This window comes from Rutidosis leptorrhynchoides, chromosome 11, assembly GCF_046630445.1.
Source record: "Rutidosis leptorrhynchoides isolate AG116_Rl617_1_P2 chromosome 11, CSIRO_AGI_Rlap_v1, whole genome shotgun sequence".
NCBI classification, from domain to species: domain Eukaryota; kingdom Viridiplantae; phylum Streptophyta; class Magnoliopsida; order Asterales; family Asteraceae; genus Rutidosis; species Rutidosis leptorrhynchoides.
Window position 1 is genome coordinate 81,916,275 of NC_092343.1, and position 22,174 is coordinate 81,938,448.

Here is a 22,174-nt window from a genome sequence, read left to right on the forward strand (position 1 = left end):
CCTTGCTCCTAAATTGTATTGTTAATGATCATTTGTATCAAAATTATAGAATGTCGCAAACTTCAAATAAACAAGCACTGAATGTAGTCAACAATACAATTCAATACAACACGTCTGTAACCTGGTCTAGCAAATATATAGTCATTCCAAAATCCAGATATGCCCAACATCCTTGACAGGTCAAACGTTCCACATCAAATTTAATCGGCTAGGTAAACACAAAACATGTGACCAAGTAAATATGAGATCCCAATCCATCATTGCTTCACAGTCAGTCTCTCACTTATAACTCGCTCGTCACCTGTCAAATTTCAAATCATTAGTAAATAAGCAAGCCCACTAAAAGTAAATGTACAAAAAAGGAAAGCAACGTGATATATATACCGCGATAAGCTCTTGCTCCTGCTACGACTCCTGCTTTTCTTTGGAGGACTCCTGCTCCTGCTAGGGCTGCGCTTTTTAGGGCTTTTACTCGCACGTTTTGAACGCTGATTTCAAAAGGAAAACACAAACATAACAGCAATATAAAGAGTAATAGCTGTGAGTAATATATACTCCGTATATATTAGAAGCGACTAGAGTGCTTTAGATAGTAATAGATTTAAATGTACAGTTCAACAACTTACAGGAGGCGGTGGAGATCTGGATCTTGAGGGAGATCTGCAAAAGGTCCAGAAACAAGCAAGTTTAATATCCAAAAGTTCCTCTTAATTACTCTGATCCAAGATCCTTGATGCCACTTCCAAGTCAGAGAATCAGTAACCAAAATCAATACAACACAGACCAAAATAAGGCAGACCTAATACCAAGTAAGACACGAGTGAAAAGGAAAGGGTTGCAAATCAAGACAAGTTTCAAGGTACCAATAAAGACGACATATATAAGATTGAACAGCATGCTTTACTTCCTACATTTCAAATGCAGAAGCAGGATATGGTCCCAACGTTTAAAACTGTGATTGCCATTGTCCATAATCCCATTGTATATTAAAAATTCCAGCTTTTTGAGTGCAATCCATATCCCACCAAGATCCTAACATGCAATCCTCAGAGCTGTATATATCCCATATCTAAAAAAGCAGAAACAAGGTAGTTTCATTTTTATATTTAAAAAAAATGAAGAATCATTGATGGATGAAATCTTCACAAGAACAAAAAACCATAAACAAAACTCGTTGGTAACACCTCAAATGCTAAACAATGTCATAAGACCAAACCTACTTCTATTTGTTATCCTTGACTTTTATCACTCTTTCCATTTGCCCAGATCAAAGAAACATCAATCTAGAACAATGCTAGGCTATACAGTAACAAAATGAGAGCATATATCTTAATGCAACAAAACAAATTATAAAGTAAACCCAATGTAGCAACAAAAAGCATAGAAGATGAAACGAAAGAAAACAAAGATGTAAAACTGGGACCCACACATATCAAAAATAGTATCAAGCAACAAGTTAATATGGTAGCATAATGCATGGTGACAGCTTTGTAGCACCAACGAATTAATGAGATAGGAGTCAAATCTAAAACAAAAACAAGAAAGACAAAAAAACCAAACAAAAAGACCGAGCATGACATGAAAGCAAAAGTAGTTACAAAAAACAGTACATAAACAATGACAGGGGAGAAGAGTACCTTGCTGCTGGGCGAGGTTCTGATCCAGAACGAGCACGAGGAGAGGCAGATCTTGAACGAGATTTTGATCGACGAGACGATTTTGCTTTAGGAGACTTGCTGTAAAACGATACAAGAATATTTCAAGTCAAGTTCAAAAAACAGAAAATGGGTCCATTATGTCAGAGGGTGTATACCATGAAATCAACCATCCCTATTAATATTAATATGGGATTAATAGCAAATCGAAATTAAATTAGAAAGTAAAGAGTAAACAAGCTTTCAAGGCATATTTAGGTAAACAGTGTATTGGAACAAAATCCAACCTTCGACTCCTGCTGCGGCTGCGGCTGTAGCTCTTGCTGCGGCTTCGGCTTCGACTACGGCTCCTAGATCGACTTGAATCATACTCCTTAACCTATATTAGTTTAGGCGAATAGTAAAATACATATGACCCAAAAGAAGCGCTCAGAGCAGATAAAACCGTTAGCGTATAAGTTAAAAATTTAGGGTATACACGTATAACTCCACGAGAGAAAGCATTACGAAACTCAGAGTCGTCCAATTTTCGAATCTGTGAGCAGAGAATGTAAATACTTATAAACAAAAGGCAGCCAGAAAATGGCACTGTAACTTAAAGAATTAAGAGTTGACACTGAGGCAACATAAAATTACTTACCGCATATTTCATGTCATCATAGTTTGTGTAGTCTACAATCCCAGTGGTGCCTACAAAATATTAACATCAATATGTCAAACTCGCTTCTCAAGCAATAATATCCTATTACTTTCACACATATATTGCTAGTCAAAAACACTTTAACGGACTGTACTCTTACCACCACCTTCCTTGAAAACTTGAGAGAAACAAACATCACCAGCTCGGCGCATGTGATCCTAGGAAACAAGAGAAATGAGACAACAACAAAAAAATAGGCCAGAAAGTGTGGTTTGTAAAAAATAATTAAGATGTGGCAACATAAGAGCCTATCATTAAGTTCAAACCAAACCAAATTGCCATCCAACTTTATTAACACAAAATGTATGCATGACAATGTGAGATACTAATAATTCAACTCAATTAGTAATGCAAACGCTCGTATGTGACAAAGTGCTATAATACTTATAGAATATCTATGTGACAAAGAGTTAAAAATAATATCTTTTCAAGATAGAAAGTTGAAATTTAGAATGTAATTTATCACGTGCAGTGGAACCAGTGTCTCCAACTTAAATCTTTGTAGAAACAACAAACCACGACTCGATAAGTTTGCACGCTGCTTGTCACTAGTTTAAGTCTATGTTATGTGTCATTTTCTACGTCATGTGCGTAGTCGACTTTCCCTTTCGTTGTATAAATAAGGTATTAGAGTTCATTTGTAGGTTTAGACATTGATCGTTAGGTGTGTGTTTATCACATACTCTCTTTTCACTGTTGTATTGCAGTCTTGGTGATTAGTCATTCGGTTACGATACAATTTTGGTCCAATCTATGATTGCATTTCTTGTTTGTGCGATTCAAGGTGAATCTGGGTCTCTTCGATCATTTGATCCAAGAAGACCATATATCTGAAACCAATTGATATGCGTTTCTTGAATTAATAATAATCGAAGAGCACCAAGTCGTCTTGAATTCTACAAACAATAAATAGAATCGAAGATTGGACCAAAATTGTATCGTAACCGAATGACTAATTATCAAGATTACAATACGATAGAGAAAAGAGAGAATTTGATAAACACATACGTACAATCAATGTCTAAACCTACAAATGAACTCTAACACCTTATTTATACAATGAAAGGGAAAGTCAGTTAATTGGTCATGTGCCTAGCACACGACGTAGGAAATGACACATAACAGTCTATTCGCTAGAAAGTAAAAATGCTATTTCCTAGATATCACCTTAGAAGAATATAACCCCGAAAGAATGAACACTGGCATAAATTAAAAAATAAATTTTTGGAACTTTTGAAAGTGAATCAAAAAAGAAATTGTTGTCGTTAAGCAAGGTAAGTATAAACTGATAAGTGATAACGGAATTGGCATATGAAAAACAAAGATAAATGGCTTACCGCTTGCGTATACGTTTGTCGAGCTTACAACATAGATACTAAATTTACAGATTATTAAAGTAAATTATTTCCATCCCAAAAGTTCTATTATTCATAACTTTGTCATTACTAGTTGAATTCAAACTTAAAACTTTGATGAAATGCACTAGCTACAATTTGAGGCTTTTAATGTGATATAAGTTATTCCATGGTTTGAAAATTAACATTGGTACAAAAATTAAATTACTGGAGCACGAGTGTACGCCGAGTGGGTTATAGTTTAAACAAATACAAGTTTAAGCAGGCATATGTTTCAAAGTATAAACAATAGTACAATACTAACCTTCAGATCTTGCCATGAAGCAGAAGAAGGTAACCCAGTGACCAAAACTACATTATAAAAACAAATAAAAATACTTTAAAACAGCAACTACCAAATAAACATTGTAACCAAACACTCTCAAACTGTAACTCGCACCTCTATAATCAGATCGTCTAGAAACACCACCATGTCCACCATGCCCGCCATGTCCACCACCGCCACGACCGCTTCCATAACTATTATGACGATCTGTAGAAGACGAGTTACCACGACCACCATGTGCAAGTTCAACCTTTATCAAAACGAAAAAGCATTAATTTTTAATTGTCATTAGCATCAACAAATTAAAAAACTTAGTATGCCATGTACATGCGACTGACCCTCAATCTATGCCCATCAAAATCATAGCCATCACGACCCTTAATAGCATCTTCAGCATCACGAGCCTCTTCAAACTATTAAAAATAACACCATACCATATCAAATATAAAACCCAATAAAGCGATACAATGGCAGTGTGAAGAAGAAAAAGAAGCTCACCTCGACAAAAGCATAACCTGGAGGTCTTGGTGGAACTTTCAAATCAATGCGGGCTATTGGACCATACTGCAAATTTTGAAAGCCAGTATACATAAACAATATTCTTTCAACTTAACAAAAGTTTAGTCAAAAACGAATCTTTTAACATTGCCATGTATTTTTACAACCACATAAATCGTTCATTATTTGAAAGGATTATAACTCTTTGCATATTCATATTAGCAAATTAACATTCCAACTCTTCAAATAATCCCCATTTTTTCATTGCTTATCGATTCAACCGTCAACTATTTTCTCAATTAAGTATGATTTTTTAAACTAAAATACCACAAAGAACACATAATTATAATATGAAGATAAAAAACAAATTACAAAATGATTTTCACTCAAACCAAAGCCAAAGCCAGCCATACCTTGTAAAACAAATCTTCAACTTCCCGCTCACGAATATCACCAGGTAGATTACCAACATATAACGTTCTGCTTGATCTACTCATTGTTTCTGGTTATATATAAGCAAAAGCATTATAAAAAGTCAACAAATCAATAAGACCTAATCGCAACATGAGCAAAATAACAAAGCTATGAACTCTGGCATAAAATCGTTCAATAACATGACAAATAATACAAATTTTAATCTAATTACGATAATAAACAAGCTAATTAGACATTTGGAAATGAAAAATTACGAATCGAACTTTAACCTAACGTAACCTAATCTTGCAGATAAATATAGACACACGTATGAATGTATATACGTGAATTGTAAATTATAAATCGTAAGCGTGTGAACTGGTAAAATTACCTTGATCGATCCAGCCGCCAGAGTCGTTAGGGTTCAGAGAAACAAGTTTTGCAAGACAAGAGTTGTTAGAAAATATAAGTTATCAAGTGACAAGTATGATAGGTGGGTATGATTCCCTGTGTATTGAATCCGATGGAATTCAATTTCAATCTAAATCTAACGGTCCAGAACTCACTTCGATGTTAGGAAGATGAATCATCGAACAGAAGTAATCCGTATGTAAAAAGGGCCCAGTTGTATGGGCTGTTTGTAATCCTGTATTTCTTCAGAAAGGCCCATTAATAAGTGGTATGATTTCCTGGGTCTTTATCGCATATGATGGAACTCGATTTTAATCTAAGGGTTTTGTTTAACTCTTAATAGAATGGTTATGCGCTTAATGCTGAATCATTCAGCATTCAGCGCGCTTGTTTCTGACCTCTGAATGACATATAGCGTTGAATAGTTCAGCATTCAGTGTTGAACTATTCAGAACTGTAATTCTCTCTTAACCATTAAACACCTAAATTATATGTAATATTCTCTTTAATTTTATGAAGAACACTTATGAAATAACTAACTGTAGTTTTTACTCATGTTAAATGATAATAAGATAATTTTACATCGTTTACATCATTCAATCAAAATGATTATACAAACCTTTGAATCATACAAATTATGAATTATGAATCATTCAATGCTTAATCATTCAATTTTATCAAACGCACCCTAAATCTAATAGTCCAGATCTCACTTGGATGTTAAGATATATGTATACTAATGGATTATGGATTCAATTCAATCATACAAAAAATACATAAGATTGGCGCAGGTATATGGGTTGTTTATTATCCCATCATTTTTTATGATGGCCCAAAGTTTGAACATGTTTTTCCATATTATCTTTCTTTTCTAGCTTCTCTTTTTTGAAAGTTTAAACATGTATTTTCATATTATCTTTCTTTTCTAACTTCTTTTTTTTTTTAAAAGAAAAATGCTACGGTTGTTATTGAGAATTAAATTAATGCTCAAAATAGTGGTACATAAAGTCTTTATTTTCTACAACCACTAAATGTTGAAAGACTCTGTGCTTACTAGGAGCAAATCCATAAAGAGTTGAATCAGATTTTTTGTTTCTTTTTAGTGTAGGCATTAACTTTTTAATTTAATCTAATAAGGTACTAATAGTGATAAAACATATGAATTTGATCTTGTATTGAATAAATTGATTGTTTGATACAATTGAATTGAATTCTAATTACATTTGATGAGTGTTCTTATACACTAAAACTTGTAACAGCTAATTCTATTATTGGTTAGGTTCCATTTATGTTTTTGGAACCACCATTACAAGAAGGGAAAGTTGCTTGTTTTGCTTGTTTGTAGCCGTTGACTGCTAGAACCATATGTATGCTTGTGATATTCTATACTTGGGAAAGGATGAAGATACTTTCTTCTGATCCCAAATTTGTCATACCCAAAAACAGTAATCCTTGTTTTCTTTATGTGTTTGACTGCATTATAACACTCCCCCTCAAGTTGAACAGTGAGGTTTTCAATGTTCAACTTGTCGAGAACTTCCCTGAAGAGTCTTCCATTGACAGATTTAGTAAGAATGTCAGCCAGCTGGTCTTCTGATCTAATTGATGGTAGAGAAATGATTTCACCATCTAATTTTTCTCTGATAAAGTGTCGATCGATTTCAACATGTTTAGTTCGGTCATGTTGAATAGGATCTCTGAGATGGCAATTGCGGCTTCATTGTCACATAAGATTTGAATGGTTTCTTGTGGTGGAAAACCAATCTCCATTAATAGCTTCTTGATCCATAAAGCCTCCACTACTCCTTTGGCTATTCCTCTGAATTCTGATTCGGCACTTGAAAGGGAGACAACCTTTTGTTTCTTACTTCTCCATGCAACTAAATTACCCCCGACAAGTGTGAAGAACCCGGATGTAGATTTTCTATCCCCTTTTTCTCTGGCCTAGCTTGCATCTGTATATATTTGAGTCTTTAGGTGTCCATGTCTCTTAAAAACAACTCCATGATCCGCTGTTTTCTTCAAATATCTGATGATTCTCATTACAGCTTCCATATGGTGAACCTGTGGTTGGGGCAAGAATTGACTCATAACTCCAACTGCATGTGCTATATCAGGTCGAGTGTGAGCAAGATAGATGAGTTTTCCCACCATCCTTTGGTATTGCCCTTTATCAGCAATATCAGCTTTATCTTCCATATATAGCTTATGGTTTGGAATCATTGGAGTATCAGCTGGTCTGCAATCAATCATACCTGTTTCTGCAAGAAAATCAAGAACATACTTCTTTTGACAAATAAATATTCCCTATTGGGATCGTAATACCTCAATCCCCAGAAAATATTTAAGTCTGCCCAAGTCTTTCATTTCGAATTCTTTAAATAAGTTCCTTTTTAAGTTAGAAATTTCCTCTTTATCATTTCATGCTATTATCATATCATCAACATAAATGATTAAGCATGTAATTAACTTTTCTTTTCGTTTAAAAAAGAGAGTATGATCTGAGTTACTTTGTTTGAAATCATATTTTTTCATAAATAAAGTAAATCTCCCAAACCAAGCCCGTGGGGATTGTTTTAACCCATATAAAGATTTCTTAAGTCGAAAAGCTTCCCCTTTTTTAAAGTTTTCGGAGAATCCTGAAGGAGCTTCCATATAGACTTCTTCTTTTAGTTCACTATGTAGAAAGGCATTCTTCACATCAAATTGGTGAAGTGGCCAATCTTCATTTGCAGCAACTGAGAAAAGAACCCTGATGGTATCTGATGTTTTAGCAGAGTAGTATATAAAATAGCTTATATTTTTACAGAAAATACTATTAAATACGATACAATTTTACACAAGATATTTATTTATTTATAGAATGGATATACTTAAACCTTCCTACAACACTTATAGGCAGTGTACCTAATCGTACAGTAGTGTAGTTTTTAGTAAGTCCGGTTCGTTCCACGGGGAATCTTTTTAAACAAAGCTTAACGCTATATTAGTTTACTTTTATAAAAATACAATATATATATATATATATATATATATATATATATATATATATATATATATATATATATATATATATATATATAAGTAATATTATTATTATAAAGGGGGGTTTTTACCGTTAATGACCGGTTTGTCGATTTTAAAACTTTAGTCACAGTTAAAACCAAATGTAAAATATTAAAAATAAATACAAGACTTAAATTAAAGCATAAAGTAAATAACGATAATGAAATTGCGAATAATAAAAGTGCGATAAAATAAACTTGCGATAATTAAAAAGTATGATAATTAATAGTGCAATTAAATACAATAAAAATAAATAAAAGTGCTATAATTAGAAGTGCAATTAAATATAAAATAAAGGAAATTAAATATGAAATAAAAGAATTATGCTTATTTAAACTTCCGTAATCATGATGTTTGACGTGTTGATTTTAGTTTTATGCCCATGGGTTAATTGTCCTTTGTCCTGGATTATTTAATATGTCCGTCTGGTTTTTGTCCATAACAGTCCATCAGTCATAAATATAAAGTGCGAGTATCCTCGTCAAATTATCCTTATACCCGAAGTTAAATTTTCCACTAATTGGGGACTTAAACTGTAACAAGATTTTAATACTTTGTTTAATAATTACACCAGGATGTCAACTGAGTGTAACCCAAGGTTTTAATATTTTGTTATCAATTATACCAAGTGTCCTTGTACATAATTTCACCCCTGTTTTAATTATTCTAGTGACTATTAATCCATTCCCGTGTCCGGTTAAATGAACGATTATTCGTACATATAAATACCCCGCCCATCGTGTCCGATTGAGTGTATATGGTAAATTATAGGGACGCCCAATTGTAAATCTTTATATTAACATTAACAAACTATCATTTAGTTAAACAAATATAAAGCCCATTAATAGCCCATAGTCTAATTTCCACAAGTGTCGTTCTTTTGTCCAAACCCCAATTATGGTACAAAGCCCAATTACCCAATTTTAGTAATTAGCCCAACATCATGATTACTTCGTTTTAAATAAGCATAATAATAACTTAGCTACGAGACATTAATGTAAAAAGGTTGAACATAACTTACAATGATTAAAAATAGCGTAGCGTTACACGGACAGAATTTCGACTTACACCCTTACAATATTCGCTAACATACCCTTATTATTAGAATTATAATTAAAATTAAAATTAAAATTTAAATTATAAATATATATTTTACGTATATATGGAGAGAAGAGGAAGATAGATTGATTTTTTGGTGCACCAAAGCTCGATTTTTATAGGCATGTGGGCTGGAACTGGGGCTCATGCGATCGCATGGATTTATGCCTTCCAGGCCATGCGATCGCATGGCCAGCTGGGGAGGCTCATATTTGGTTGTTTTCTTCTGCCGACGGTTTTATAAATAATATAATATATTAAATAATTATAAGAATTATTTAAATATTATATTATATTTATGTGCATAGTTGACTTGTAATTTTTAGGCCGTTGCGTCGAGCGTTGAGAGTTGACTCATGTCCCGGTTCCGGATTTTCGAACGTCCTTGCGTATAATTTAATATCTTGTACTTTGCGTTTTGAATCTTGTACTCTTGTAATTTCGAGACGTTTCTTATCAATAATTGGAACCTCTTTGATTGTATTTTGTACTTTTGAGCTTTTTGGTTCTTTGCGTCTTCAATTCGTCGAATCTGTCTTTTGTCTTCACCTTTTATTATTTAAACGAATATGACTTGTAAATAGAACAATTGCAACTAAAAGCTTGTCTTTCTTGAGGAATAATGCTATGAAATATATGTTCGTTTTTAGCATTATCAAATATTCCCACACTTGAGCGTTGCTTGTCCTCAAGCAATATCGTCTTGAAATACTAGAATCACTTCTTTATTCTTCACACTTTGTACATCAGTGATTTCTATACGGCGGTATAAACAATGATAGTAACGATAGAACCATGGTTAAAGGTGGGTGTGTCATCCACAGTTGCCTCGGGTTTAGGTCAACGACACTTGCAATCAAATAGCCAATTTACTTTCGGTTTCCAAAGCAAAGTGCACATTTGAAAGGCGGTTTACAGTCCCACATGACTATGAAAATGTAGATCCTTAAGGAAATTGGATCTTTATGAAAATATTTGATCTTTTGAAAATTCAATCTAGCTTTTACCCTAGATAAGTTTTCCGGAATAACCCTTCACCGGTGTTTGCAAAATATTTTTGTGGGTTTGGTGGGTTTCAGATTTGAAAATTTTAGCTCAAAACTTGCGGTTTTGTGTCACCCACTTGCTAACCTTGTATTTGGAAAGCAACACGTCCAGTTTACTTGTCCCGTATATTACCTTTCGATAAACTCCCGTCCGGTTGTAAAGGAAAGCGTTGAACAAGCAACTGTTAAGGCAATGTCCCCTGACATGCTTTTAATTATGGTCTATAACGTGTCGGATGCAATTACTATCCTTGGAAGGAGCAATAGTAAAGCTCACCCTTATGATTTTTCGGTCTGGCACAAGGTCCTGTCTTTGACCACTATGCAACCACCGTTCTTACGGTTGACACCCGATTTGGTTCAGGTGACCTAATGAATTCCAGGTGAATTCCTAGAATTTTACGTTCAATGGTAATGAACGCATTGAAAATGGGTTTTCAGAAAACAAATCGGTTTTAATTTGATCAAAATATTTTCTCGTTCAAGCTCGAGTTTAGATATCATCGAATTCCATGAGTTTGTAATTCTCAATCTTTAAAGTCAATCTCAAGGATTGAGTAATATCAGTCTTAAAAGCTGATTTTTGATCTTTTAAGGAGCTTATCCTTTCTGGAGATCTGATTCATTAGTCTTATCAAGCTAATTTGCACGGTGCCCCCCATTGTACGAGATAAATCCTTCTCATGGTTAGGATAAATCTGACCACTTGGCGACCCTGTTTTATGCTGAGGTCCGTGGATTTCCTGCTGATTTTAGAGATGACTTTTCTAGATTTTTCGTCAACCTACAGCTGGTCTAGACGACAACTTCTTGACCTAAATCAAGAAGCGCGTGTCTTTTTCGGAAGACTTTACTTCCTTTTAATGATGGAATTGATTCATCGTGTAGATCCATCTCTTCTTTTCTTTCATCGGGTAAAATGGTTTAGTTTAGTCCAAAGCAAAAGTATGTTCAGTTATTTGTTACAGATATATGTGACATATGTTTAAGATAACTTGGTAAATTTTCCCACACTTGGCTTTTATTTTCCTTTTTATCGTCCTCTATTCCATTTTAAATGAATTTCAACATTTTGGTTTGTTTCTCAATTTATGTCCTTTCCGAGGTTACAATAATTTCGGTGTTAACACCTAGTTTTATCGTTCATAAATATGTATAAACATGATTTTGAGTTCATTTAATTGAAAATTTTGAAAAATTTTACTAGAATTGGGTAGTCAGTATATAAGACTAGGGCTGTTCTTTATTATCAGAGAGCACTAGATTCTAATACAACTACTACGTTACTAGTATTTTTAATGGTAACCAAGTGTATAAAGATAAAAATTTTAAAAATCCGAAAGAATTTAACCCCTTCCCACACTTTAGATCTTGCAATGCCCTCATTTGCAAGAAATCAGTACAATTTAAATTATTGAGGGTGATTAGCGTAGAAATGATTAAATTTTACCAAAGTTTCCAAATATATTGGCGTTTGTTTGCTGAATGATAAATGGTGCATAGCATTTGTTCATTTCGTCTGTTGTTACATCACATTTATTTGTCATCTTGTCGTCAAAATTAGTAGCTTTTGCTGAACTTAATGCCAGTCTTTGAAAATGCGCTGTTTTACCCTGTTTTGAACAATCGACAATATACATACATACAAGTATAATCATGCATGGCAATTTGAAATGGGACTTAATATCCCACTTTCAAATTCTAAATATGAAATATTAGTACACAATAATAATAAAATAATAAAAATTACACAAATATATCCAATAACATAAGTTTAAACATGAAAAAGTCAAAAGATAAAAACATAAAAATCATAAAAATAACCAAATGGAACTAAATCAGTCTGGATAGGGGTTCCAGTTCATCTCATCGGGTGGGTTCCATTGTTGGTTATAGGTGTTCTGATAGGCTTGGTCATAGTCATACCGGTTAAAGGGTGGTCGGATATCGGGGCTATGTGGCGGAAAATGAGCAGGTCGAGTAGGTACATAGTTATTTGGTACCTGATATGATAGCTGGCTCATGATTTGGTGCTGATGAACTAACCAACTATCGTGTTGGCGTCGCCTATAATCCTCGTATACTCGCTCGGAGTTCCACTGCTCATACATACTATGTCTGGCCGCGTTCGTCATTGCTTCCTCATCTATACGAACGTGGACGTCAAGAATAGCATCTCGAAAGACATCCCTAATGTCTTCCGCCTCCTCCATTTCCTCGTCTGAGCCTCTCTCTACCTGAGGATGAGATCCCTCATAGGGTACTGCCTGGTTACGTCTACTTTTCAATACCTTAGCACCCACATAAACTTTCAATCCTAAGGGCTCAACCTGTTCTCTACAAATCTGTAATGGACCCCCTTGGTTCCTATCAACACCTAAATACTCTCCAATGAGAGTAACAAAAATACCTCCTCCTATTATACTCCCGTCCTGCATTCCCTCTACCATTTTAGATAAATAAAAAGCAACACAGTAAGGGATATTGACAAAGCTTCTAGGATCCCGAATACACTTTAGGTAGAATAAATCATATAAGGTAATTTTTTCTTTATTATGACCTCTTTGTGTAATCGAGTTAGCCAAAAATCTATGAATAATACGAAGCTCGGCTCTGTCAATATGTGTATAGGAGTGTCCTCCTGCTCGTGTAAAAACATCAAAATGTGACATACGCCTCCAAATGGCGTCAGCGTCAAAGTTACTATCTACCCGTTCACCATAATGAATCAAGTTTGTACAATCGGGTAATAGCAACTCACCAGGAGTATATATCTGTAAGGCCCTGGCCATGTCCAGCATGGACATTCTGTACATCCTACCGCCAAGGATAAACCTAAGAAATCTTCTATCATCTATTCTAACTATATTTGTATCAAGTGATACAGTACTCATCAACTCAACACACCATTCCTTATATACAGGTCTACGAATGGTGAAAAGACGTTCCCAATCTGTAAAAGAAGAACTGCCATACCTTTGAACTAAAAGCTGTCTAACACGGTCAGCTAGATGGACCGTTTCCAAAGGGGCCCAATCGATTACCCTTGGCACCTCTACATTTTTTGTTACCAATTTGAATTTGTTCCTTTGATATGTCTCGTAATCTCTCCATCTTCTATCAAATCTCAGATTAGGATGTAGAGTGTGCTCAGGAATCGTTGAGAATTCTACTGGCGGCCTCATTGGGAATACTATGAATTCATCAACAAACTGTACCGGATCATAATAAGGTATGTGCTGATCAGGCTGTTGTTGTTCCTGTTGTGGTTCTTGTTCGTGTTGCATTTCTGGTTCTGGTTCTGGTGCTGGTGCTGGTCGTCTAGATGATGATGCTCCTGAACCTCCAGTATCGGCTCTCTGTAAAACACATTAAACACAAAATTTGTGCATCCAAATATGCATTAGTGTTAGCAAAATAACAACTTAAAACAATCACTATAACATGTTAAATCAAAATTAAACTTATACACATTTTCACAATTTTTCACAATTCTACACTTTTCAAATAAGCACATATGAAAATGTATACAAAATTCATAAGCATTTAACTCAAATAACATGTCAAAATATTTATTACTAATAATTAAACAAGTCTCAAATGGCAAATATATCAAATTAATCAAGTTCATGAATTTTGGACTTAAAAAGTCCACTTTAATCTCCAAAAATCATGTTTAGGATCATTGTTTGGATCATTTAACTATCTAAACATGTTACACTACTCAATTTAGTAATAATTCATGACAAAAATCGGCCATAACCTGTTTATATCAAAAAGCCCCAAATTGCTCAAGAACACAAACCCTAGATTTCTAAAAATTGTGAAGTTTTTGGCTTCAATTCATGTTAAATAGCATCAATCTAGGTTATACATGCATAAAATACTAACAATTTAACACTAATTACACTAGAAATTAACAAAATTGCATTAGGTAAAAAATTGGTAATTATCACAAAAACTAGGAATTTATAGAGTTTAGGGGTGTAATTTTTACCAATTTGCTGAAGAATGAGAATCTAGGCATGATTAGAGCAAGAAAAATGACGAATTATGGTGGAAAAATGGCGAAAATTGGTGAATTTTTGGAGTTGGTTCGTGAATATGTGTGTGTTGTGGTGAAGAGCAGAACCGCTGCTGTATTTGTTTCTGACCTGCATTTGGTCCCCATGCGATCGCATGGGTTCCAAGTGCAAACCCCATGCGATCGCATGGGGTGCCGGCTACAGTGTTTTCAGCTTTTTTTTATATATATAACCTTATGCTTTATAAAACTTATAATTAATTAAATTTTAAAAATTTTGTTTTCCTTTAGGAGCGAGGGCGTTTCGGATCGTTGTCCTAGTCTGTCCCTCGACAAAATTTTAAAATTTGTCAAATCAAAGCGCGGTTTTTTTTTTAAAGTAAAGATTTTTGGGTTTTTTAATATTTTTGGCATACTTTAATTCAATAAGATTAAAAATAATGATAATAAAAGTTCTCGTCCCTTCCTCGGGTAAAGCAATTTCGGTTCAAAGACCTAGTCTTCAACTTACGAAGAATTTTAAAAATCCTATTTTTAACTTAATGAGATAAAGTAAATTTTTGTTTTTAAATTCACACAACTTAAATATAAAATTCAAAATTAATATTAAAAATTCACACCAAACTTAAAATTTGAAATGCATAAAATTAAAAATTCATATTTTAAAAATTAAAAATTCACACCAAACTTAATTTAAAAATTCAAATATTTACAATTTTAAAAATATTGTTTTTACAAAGTTTACAATATTAATTTAAGATTTAAATATTAATTTTAAAAACATGGTAAAAATAAAATTAAAAATCTTTTTGGCTTTTTATCCCACTTTAATCAATCAAATATTATCAAAAATATGCGCCCCTCTTTTCGGTAAAGTAATTTCGGTTCCAAGACCTAATTTAACTCATGACGAATTTTTGAAATATTTTGGGTTGATTAATTAAAGATATTTATACCTTAAGAATAAACGTTAAATTTTGCAGTGATGTAATAAATTTTTGAATGATATCAATAATTTCGGTCGCCAAACCAAATTTTATTCAATACCAATTTAATACTTTATAGCGAACAAATTAGCGTTTATTATCAAAAGGTTAAAAATTAAAATAAAATAAAATAAAAACTGTACAGACTTACCTGTGAGATAGATTTCTTAGTTATATGATCTATCCCATTCATAAGATAGTCGGTTTAATTGGTTTTCCATAGCTACATAGGCGTAACCTCGAGCATTCAGTGTCTTTTCTTCTAAACATATGAACGGTCCGTCTCTGCATAAAGTAACAAATTCGGTATTTGAATAGGTTTGATTATTTGAACATTTATCTCCATGTGACCATTTTCCGCATTTGTGACATCTTTCTAGGTGTCGTGCTCTTCTTTTCGCCGCGGATTTTGATTTTCCTTTACCAAATTGTAACTTATTATCTTCGCATCTAGATTCTTTTCTAACTCCGTCCATTCTTTCTCTGATTACTGATACTAATTCACTCGGTAGTATGTCATTATTACGTTTAGTGATCAAAGCGTGTAGCATTAGACCATGGTTTAGTTCACAGGCAGTCTTCATTTCCTAAAAACCTAAAAAAAAATAAAAATTCAGAATGGGGGGAGAAGACTAGTTCTTTAGGGTCTGCTAGGGAAAGACCATTCAGGTTCCATTTTCGAGAACTACACGAAAACAGACAATCTAACTCTAACAGAAATACATATTATCTTTTAAAGACTTGATTCTCCCCACACTTAGGTAGCTGTGGTGTCGAAATTGTGATTAACTTCGTTGTCGACTTCCATCGGACCATGTATGTAATGTTTAACTCTGTGACCATTAACTTTAAATTCAATCCCATTTGAATTTATTAATTCTATCGTTCCGTATGGGAAAACTCTTTTGACTATGAATGGTCCAGACCATCTTGATTTCAATTTTCCAGGAAATAGCTTGAATCGTGAATTGAAAAGAAGAACTCTGTCTCCTTCTTTAAATTCTTTTGAACTTCTGATGCTTTTATCATGCCATTTCTTCGTTCTTTCTTTATTGATTAACGAATTTTCGTATGCTTCATGTCTTAATTCTTCTAATTCGTTTAGTTGACTTAATCGTAGACGTCCGGCTTCATGTAAATCAAGATTACATGTTTTCAAAGCCCAAAATGCTTTGTGTTCAATTTCTACTGGAAGATGACATGCTTTTCCATAAACAAGTCTAAAAGGTGTGGTTCCAATTGGAGTTTTGTAGGTTGTTCTAAAAGCCCAGAGTGCATCCTCCAATTTAATGGACCATTCCTTTGGATTTGATCCTACGGTTTTCTCTAGAATACGTTTTAAAGCTCGGTTGGTATTTTCAACTTGTCCACTTGTTTGTGGATGATATGCGGTGGAGATTTTATGAGTTACTCCATATCTTTTAAGAACTTTCTCAAGTTGATTATTACAGAAATGAGTACCCCGATCACTTATTAAAGCTTTCGGTGTTCCAAACCTTGCAAAAAGACGTTTTAAAAAGTTGACTACAACTCATGCATCGTTAGTTGGGAGAGCTTGTGCTTCCGCCCATTTAGATACATAATCAATGGCTACGAGTATATATAGATTATTATGAGATTTTGGAAATGGACCCATAAAGTCAATACCCCAAATGTCAAATACTTCACATACTTGGATGACATTTTGTGGCATTTTATCACGTTGACTTATTTTTCCGGCTCTTTGACAAGCATCACAGGATTTGCAAAGAAGGTGTGCGTCTTTGTAAATTGTAGGCCAATAGAATCCAGCATCATAAACTTTTCTTGCTGTTAGTTGAGGCCCATAATGACCTCCTGTTGGTCCTGTGTGACAATGGTTTAAAATTTTACTAGCTTCATCTCCAAATACACATCGGCGTATTATTCCATCGGGACAACTTTTAAACAGATGTGGATCTTCCCAAAAATAGTGTTTTATATCACTGAAGAATTTCTTTCGTTTTTGGTACGATAATCCTTTCTCAAGGAATCCACAAACTAAGTAGTTTGCATAGTCTGCAAACCATGGAATTTCATTATAATCTATCTTCAATAGATATTCATCAAGAAAGTTGTCTTGTATGGCCGATTCATTTAGAACTTCTAACTCATGATTTTCAAGACGAGAAAGATGATCAGCGGCGAGATTTTCTGCTCCTCTTTTATCTCGGATTTCAATATCAAACTCTTGTAAGAGTAAGATCCAACGGATTAATCTTGGTTTAGCATCTTGTTTTGAAAATAAGTATCTAAGAGCAGAATGGTCGGTATAGACCACTGTTTTTGCTAGAACGAGATATGATCGAAATTTGTCAAAAGCAAAGACAATAGCAAGGAGTTCTTTTTCAGTAGTTGTATAGTTCGTTTGTGCTCCTTGTAACATCTTACTAGCATAATATATAGGTTGAAATCGTTTTTCAATCCTTTGTCCTAAAACGGCTCCCATTGCAAAATCACTTGCATCGCACATTAGTTCAAATGGTAGATTCCAATTTGGTGTTATCATGATCGGCGCATTAGTGAGTTTCTCTTTAAGAATATTAAAAGATTTGATACACTCATCTGAAAAGATGAATGGAGCATCCTTTTCTAGGAGTTTATTCATAGGAGTGGCAATTTTAGAAAAATCTTTTATGAAACGTCGGTAAAAACCGGCATGCCCTAGAAAACTCCTAACTCCTCTAACATTGGTGGGATGTGGAAGTTTAGCAATTACATCTACTTTAGCTTTATCCACTTCAATTCCTTCTTTTGAAATTTTATGTCCAAGAACGATGCCTTCTTTAACCATGAAATGGCATTTCTCCCAATTAAGTACTAGATTTGATTGTTCGCATCTAATAAGCATTCGTTCAAGATTAACTAGACACGATTCAAATGTATCACCGAAGACTGAAAAGTCATCCATGAAAACTTCCATGCATTCTTCTATCATGTCGTGAAAAATCGCCATCATACACCTTTGAAAGGTTGCAGGGGCGTTACAAAGTCCAAATGGCATGCGTTTGTAAGCAAAAGTACCATAAGGGCACGTGAATGTGGTTTTCTCTTGATCTTCGAGTGCTATTGGAATTTGAAAATATCCGGAAAATCCATCTAGGAAACAATAGTAACTATTTCCGGCTAATCTTTCCAACATTTGATCTATGAAAGGTAAGGAAAAGTGATCTTTTCTGGTGGCGTCATTTAATTTTCTATAATCAATACACACACGCCATCCTGTTACAGTCCTAGTAGGAATAAGCTCATTTTTCTCATTTGTAATGACAGTCATGCCACCCTTCTTAGGTACGCATTGAACTGGGCTTACCCATGGACTATCAGAAATTGGATAAATTAAACCTGCATCTAGCAGTTTAATAATCTCTTTCTTAACTACATCTTGCATATTAGGATTTAGTCTTCGTTGGCGTTGCACATACGTTTTATGACCTTCTTCCATAAGGATTTTATGTGTGCAATACGAAGGACTTATTCCTTTAATATCATGAATCTTCCATGCAATGGCTGGTTTATGAGCTTTCAACACAGAAATGAGTTGTGATTTCTCATTTTCAGTAAGAGAAGACGATATTATTATAGGTAATTCAGATTCACCATGTAAATAAGCGTATTCCAAATGGTTTGGAAGTGGCTTTAACTCTAATTTCGGAGGTTCTTCTATCGATGATTTGTATCGATATTTGTCTTCTTCTTTTAGCATTTGAATTTCTTCTGTTGTTGGTTCATATCCATTAGCTATAAGTGTAGCTAACATTTCAGCTTCATCAATTGGTTCATTACCTTCTCCTAAAGAACATTCTCCTGTTCCTTGTAATTCTGGAAATTCTTCTAATAATTCTGCATGTGCATCTATAGTTTGAATATAATAACATGTATCATCTGCAGATTGTGGTTGTTGCATTGCTCTATCAACTGAAAAGGTAACACTCTCATCCTCTATACTTAGGGTCAGTTTCTTACCGAACACTTCTATCATTGCTTTAGCCGTGTTTAAGAATGGTCTTCCTAATATGAGAGGAACTTGAGAATCTTCTTCCATGTCCAAAACAATAAAATCTACTGGAAATACTAAAGTACCAACTTTAACTAGCATGTTCTCCATTATCCCTCTAGGATATTTTATTGATCTATCGGCTAGTTGTATGCTTATTCTGATTGGTTTCAATTCTCCAAGGTCTAGTTTAGCGTATAGTGAATACGGCATTAGATTTATACTAGCACCTAAGTCTGCCAATGTTTCTATTGAACTAAGACTACCCAGAAAACATGGAATTGTGAAACTTCCTGGATCAGATAGTTTTTCTGGTATCTTATTCAACAGCACTGCTGAACAATTAGCATTCATAGTAACAGCCGAGAGTTCTTCCATTTTCTTTCTATTTGAAATTAGATCTTTCAAGAATTTAGCATATCTAGGCATTCCTGAAATCACATCAATGAAAGGAAGATTTACATTTATCTGTTTAAACATATCCAAAAATTTGGATTGCTCGGCTTCAAGTTTCTCTTTCTTCATTTTACTCGGGTAAGGAAGTGGTGGTTGGTATGGTTTAACATAAGGTTTATCCTTAACTGTGTTATCTTCATTAACCTTTTCAACTACCGGTTCTTTTTCCTTATCTTGATCAGGTTGTGGTTCTTGTGGAGTAGGAATAGTTTCATCAGAAGTTACAGGTATTTCTGGTGGTTTAAGTGTTGTACCACTTCTTGTGGTAATGGCTTTAGCTGTTTCATTCCGGGGGTTAGCATTTGTATCACTAGGTAGACTTCCCGGTTTTCTTTCACCTATTAACCTTGCTAGGTTACTTACTTCTTGTTCCAGATTTTGAATAGAAGCTTGTTGATTTCTAAATGCTTGAGCATTTTGTTCATTGGTTTGTTTTTGAGAGGTGAAAAACTGCGTTTGAGTTTCAACTAGCTTCGTCATCATATCTTCTAAATTCGGCTTTTTATCATCGGTTTGTTGTGGTGGTTTGTTTTGAAAATTAGGTCTTTGCTGATTGTAAGTATTATTGGATACTTGTTGATTGCTAGGACCTTGTTGGTTGTTGTATGGAATATTTCGGTTATAATTCTGGTTTTGATTGTAAATCGGTCTTGGCGGTTGATAATTATTCTGATAATTATTTCCAGGCCTTTGGTTTATGTATGAAATATTCTCTCTTTGTTCCATTGTTAATTCAATACTGAGACAATCTTTTGTCAAATGTGGTCCTCCACACTGCTCACAACTAATTCGTATTGAGTGAATATCCTTAGTCATCTTTTCCATTCGTCTCTCCACAGCATCTATCTTTGCGGAAATGGAATCTAAGTCATGGCTAGAATCGGCTCTAGCTGCTTTAGATGATCTAATGATATCTTTTTCTTGGTGCCACTCATGTGAGTGGGAAGCAGTGTTATCAATAATTTTGTAAGCATCAGTTTCGGTTTTTTTCATAATAGAACCACCAGCTGCTATATCTATGTCTTTTCTTGTAGTGATGTCGCATCCTTGGTAGAATATTTGTACTATTTGACAGGTGTCTAAACCATGTTGCGGGCATCCTCTTAACAACTTTCCATATCTTGTCCACGCCTCATATAGAGTTTCATTAGGTTTCTGTGTAAACGTAACAATTTCTGCTTGAAGTCTTACAGCTTTAGATGCAGGAAAGAATTGTTTAAGAAATTTTTCAACTAAAACGTCCCATGTATCAATCGCCCCTTCAGGTAACGATTCCAACCAATCTTTGGCTTCTCCCTGTAAAGTCCAGGGAAATAACATGAGATATATCTGTTCATCCTCCACTTCTCTTATTTTAAATAGTGTGCAGATCCTATTAAAGGTACGTAGATGTTCATTTGGATCTTCCTTCGGCGCACCACTAAATTGGCATTGATTAGTCACCATGTGTAGAATTTGTCCTTTGATTTCATAATCTGGCGCATTAATGTCTGGATGAGTAATTGCGTGACCTTGGCCAGTGCGTTTAGCTCTCATTCGGTCTTCCATACTTAAAGGTTCCAGATTTTCCATAATTGAATTTGTTGAATCGGAATCACTAGAGGATTCTGATTTAATGGTTCGTTCCTCAACAATCTCTGTTTGAATGATTGGTGGTTCCGGGGGAAAGTTTAGTGGTTCAGGATCTACGAACCGTTCTTGAATATTCTCCGGATTCTCAATTGTGAGGTCGGGTTCAAAAAATGGATTATCGGAAATTTGAACTGGAGTACTTGGTCGACTGGATGAAGATTCTAAAGAAAAATCAACGGCAGTAATATTTGCTAAATGTCTTGATCTAGTTACAGGTGGTGAACGTACAAAAGGTGGTGAACGTCTTGCTCGGTGCATTCACTGAATATCCTATTAGTTTTTAAAATGAAAGAAAAATTATAATAAGTTATCCAATCAATAGACTTTTCTGATTTTGCCCACGTTTCGAATAGCCAAAAGATGCAGCAGAGGGGCAGGATTCGTTTGGTCTCAATATAATTGAGGACTGTTTGGCTCCAATAACCCGGTCCACGTACAAATCCAACTATTACTACGAACCAGAAAATTTTGATGTCTATCAACTTAACCACTC

At 34.3% G+C, this 22,174-nt stretch overlaps 1 protein-coding gene across 5 annotated transcripts; it reads right to left on the reverse strand.

The window, feature by feature from the left end:
* Positions 1-82: 82 nt before the first annotated feature.
* Positions 83-5,031, reverse strand: LOC139877015 (serine/arginine-rich splicing factor SR34B). Of its 5 annotated transcripts, none has more exons than XM_071864422.1 (13): positions 4,947-5,031; positions 4,534-4,599; positions 4,374-4,448; positions 4,150-4,285; positions 4,015-4,061; positions 2,456-2,513; positions 2,296-2,345; positions 2,134-2,190; positions 1,943-2,034; positions 1,638-1,736; positions 627-660; positions 385-488; positions 83-301 (listed from the first exon to the last, which is right to left on the reverse strand). In XM_071864422.1, the coding sequence occupies exons 1-13, from the start codon at positions 5,028-5,030 to the stop codon at positions 298-300; spliced, it is 906 nt and encodes a 301-aa protein (XP_071720523.1). In that variant the 5' UTR covers position 5,031; the 3' UTR covers positions 83-297. The 5 variants fall into 5 exon arrangements, 1 of the variants encoding a protein (XP_071720523.1); XR_011768413.1 differs by lacking the exon at positions 83-301 and adding an exon at positions 912-1,069 and having other exon boundaries at positions 383-488; positions 627-739; XR_011768412.1 differs by lacking the exon at positions 83-301 and adding an exon at positions 912-1,069 and having other exon boundaries at positions 383-488; positions 627-799.
* Between the last annotated feature and the right edge of the window lie 17,143 nt (positions 5,032-22,174).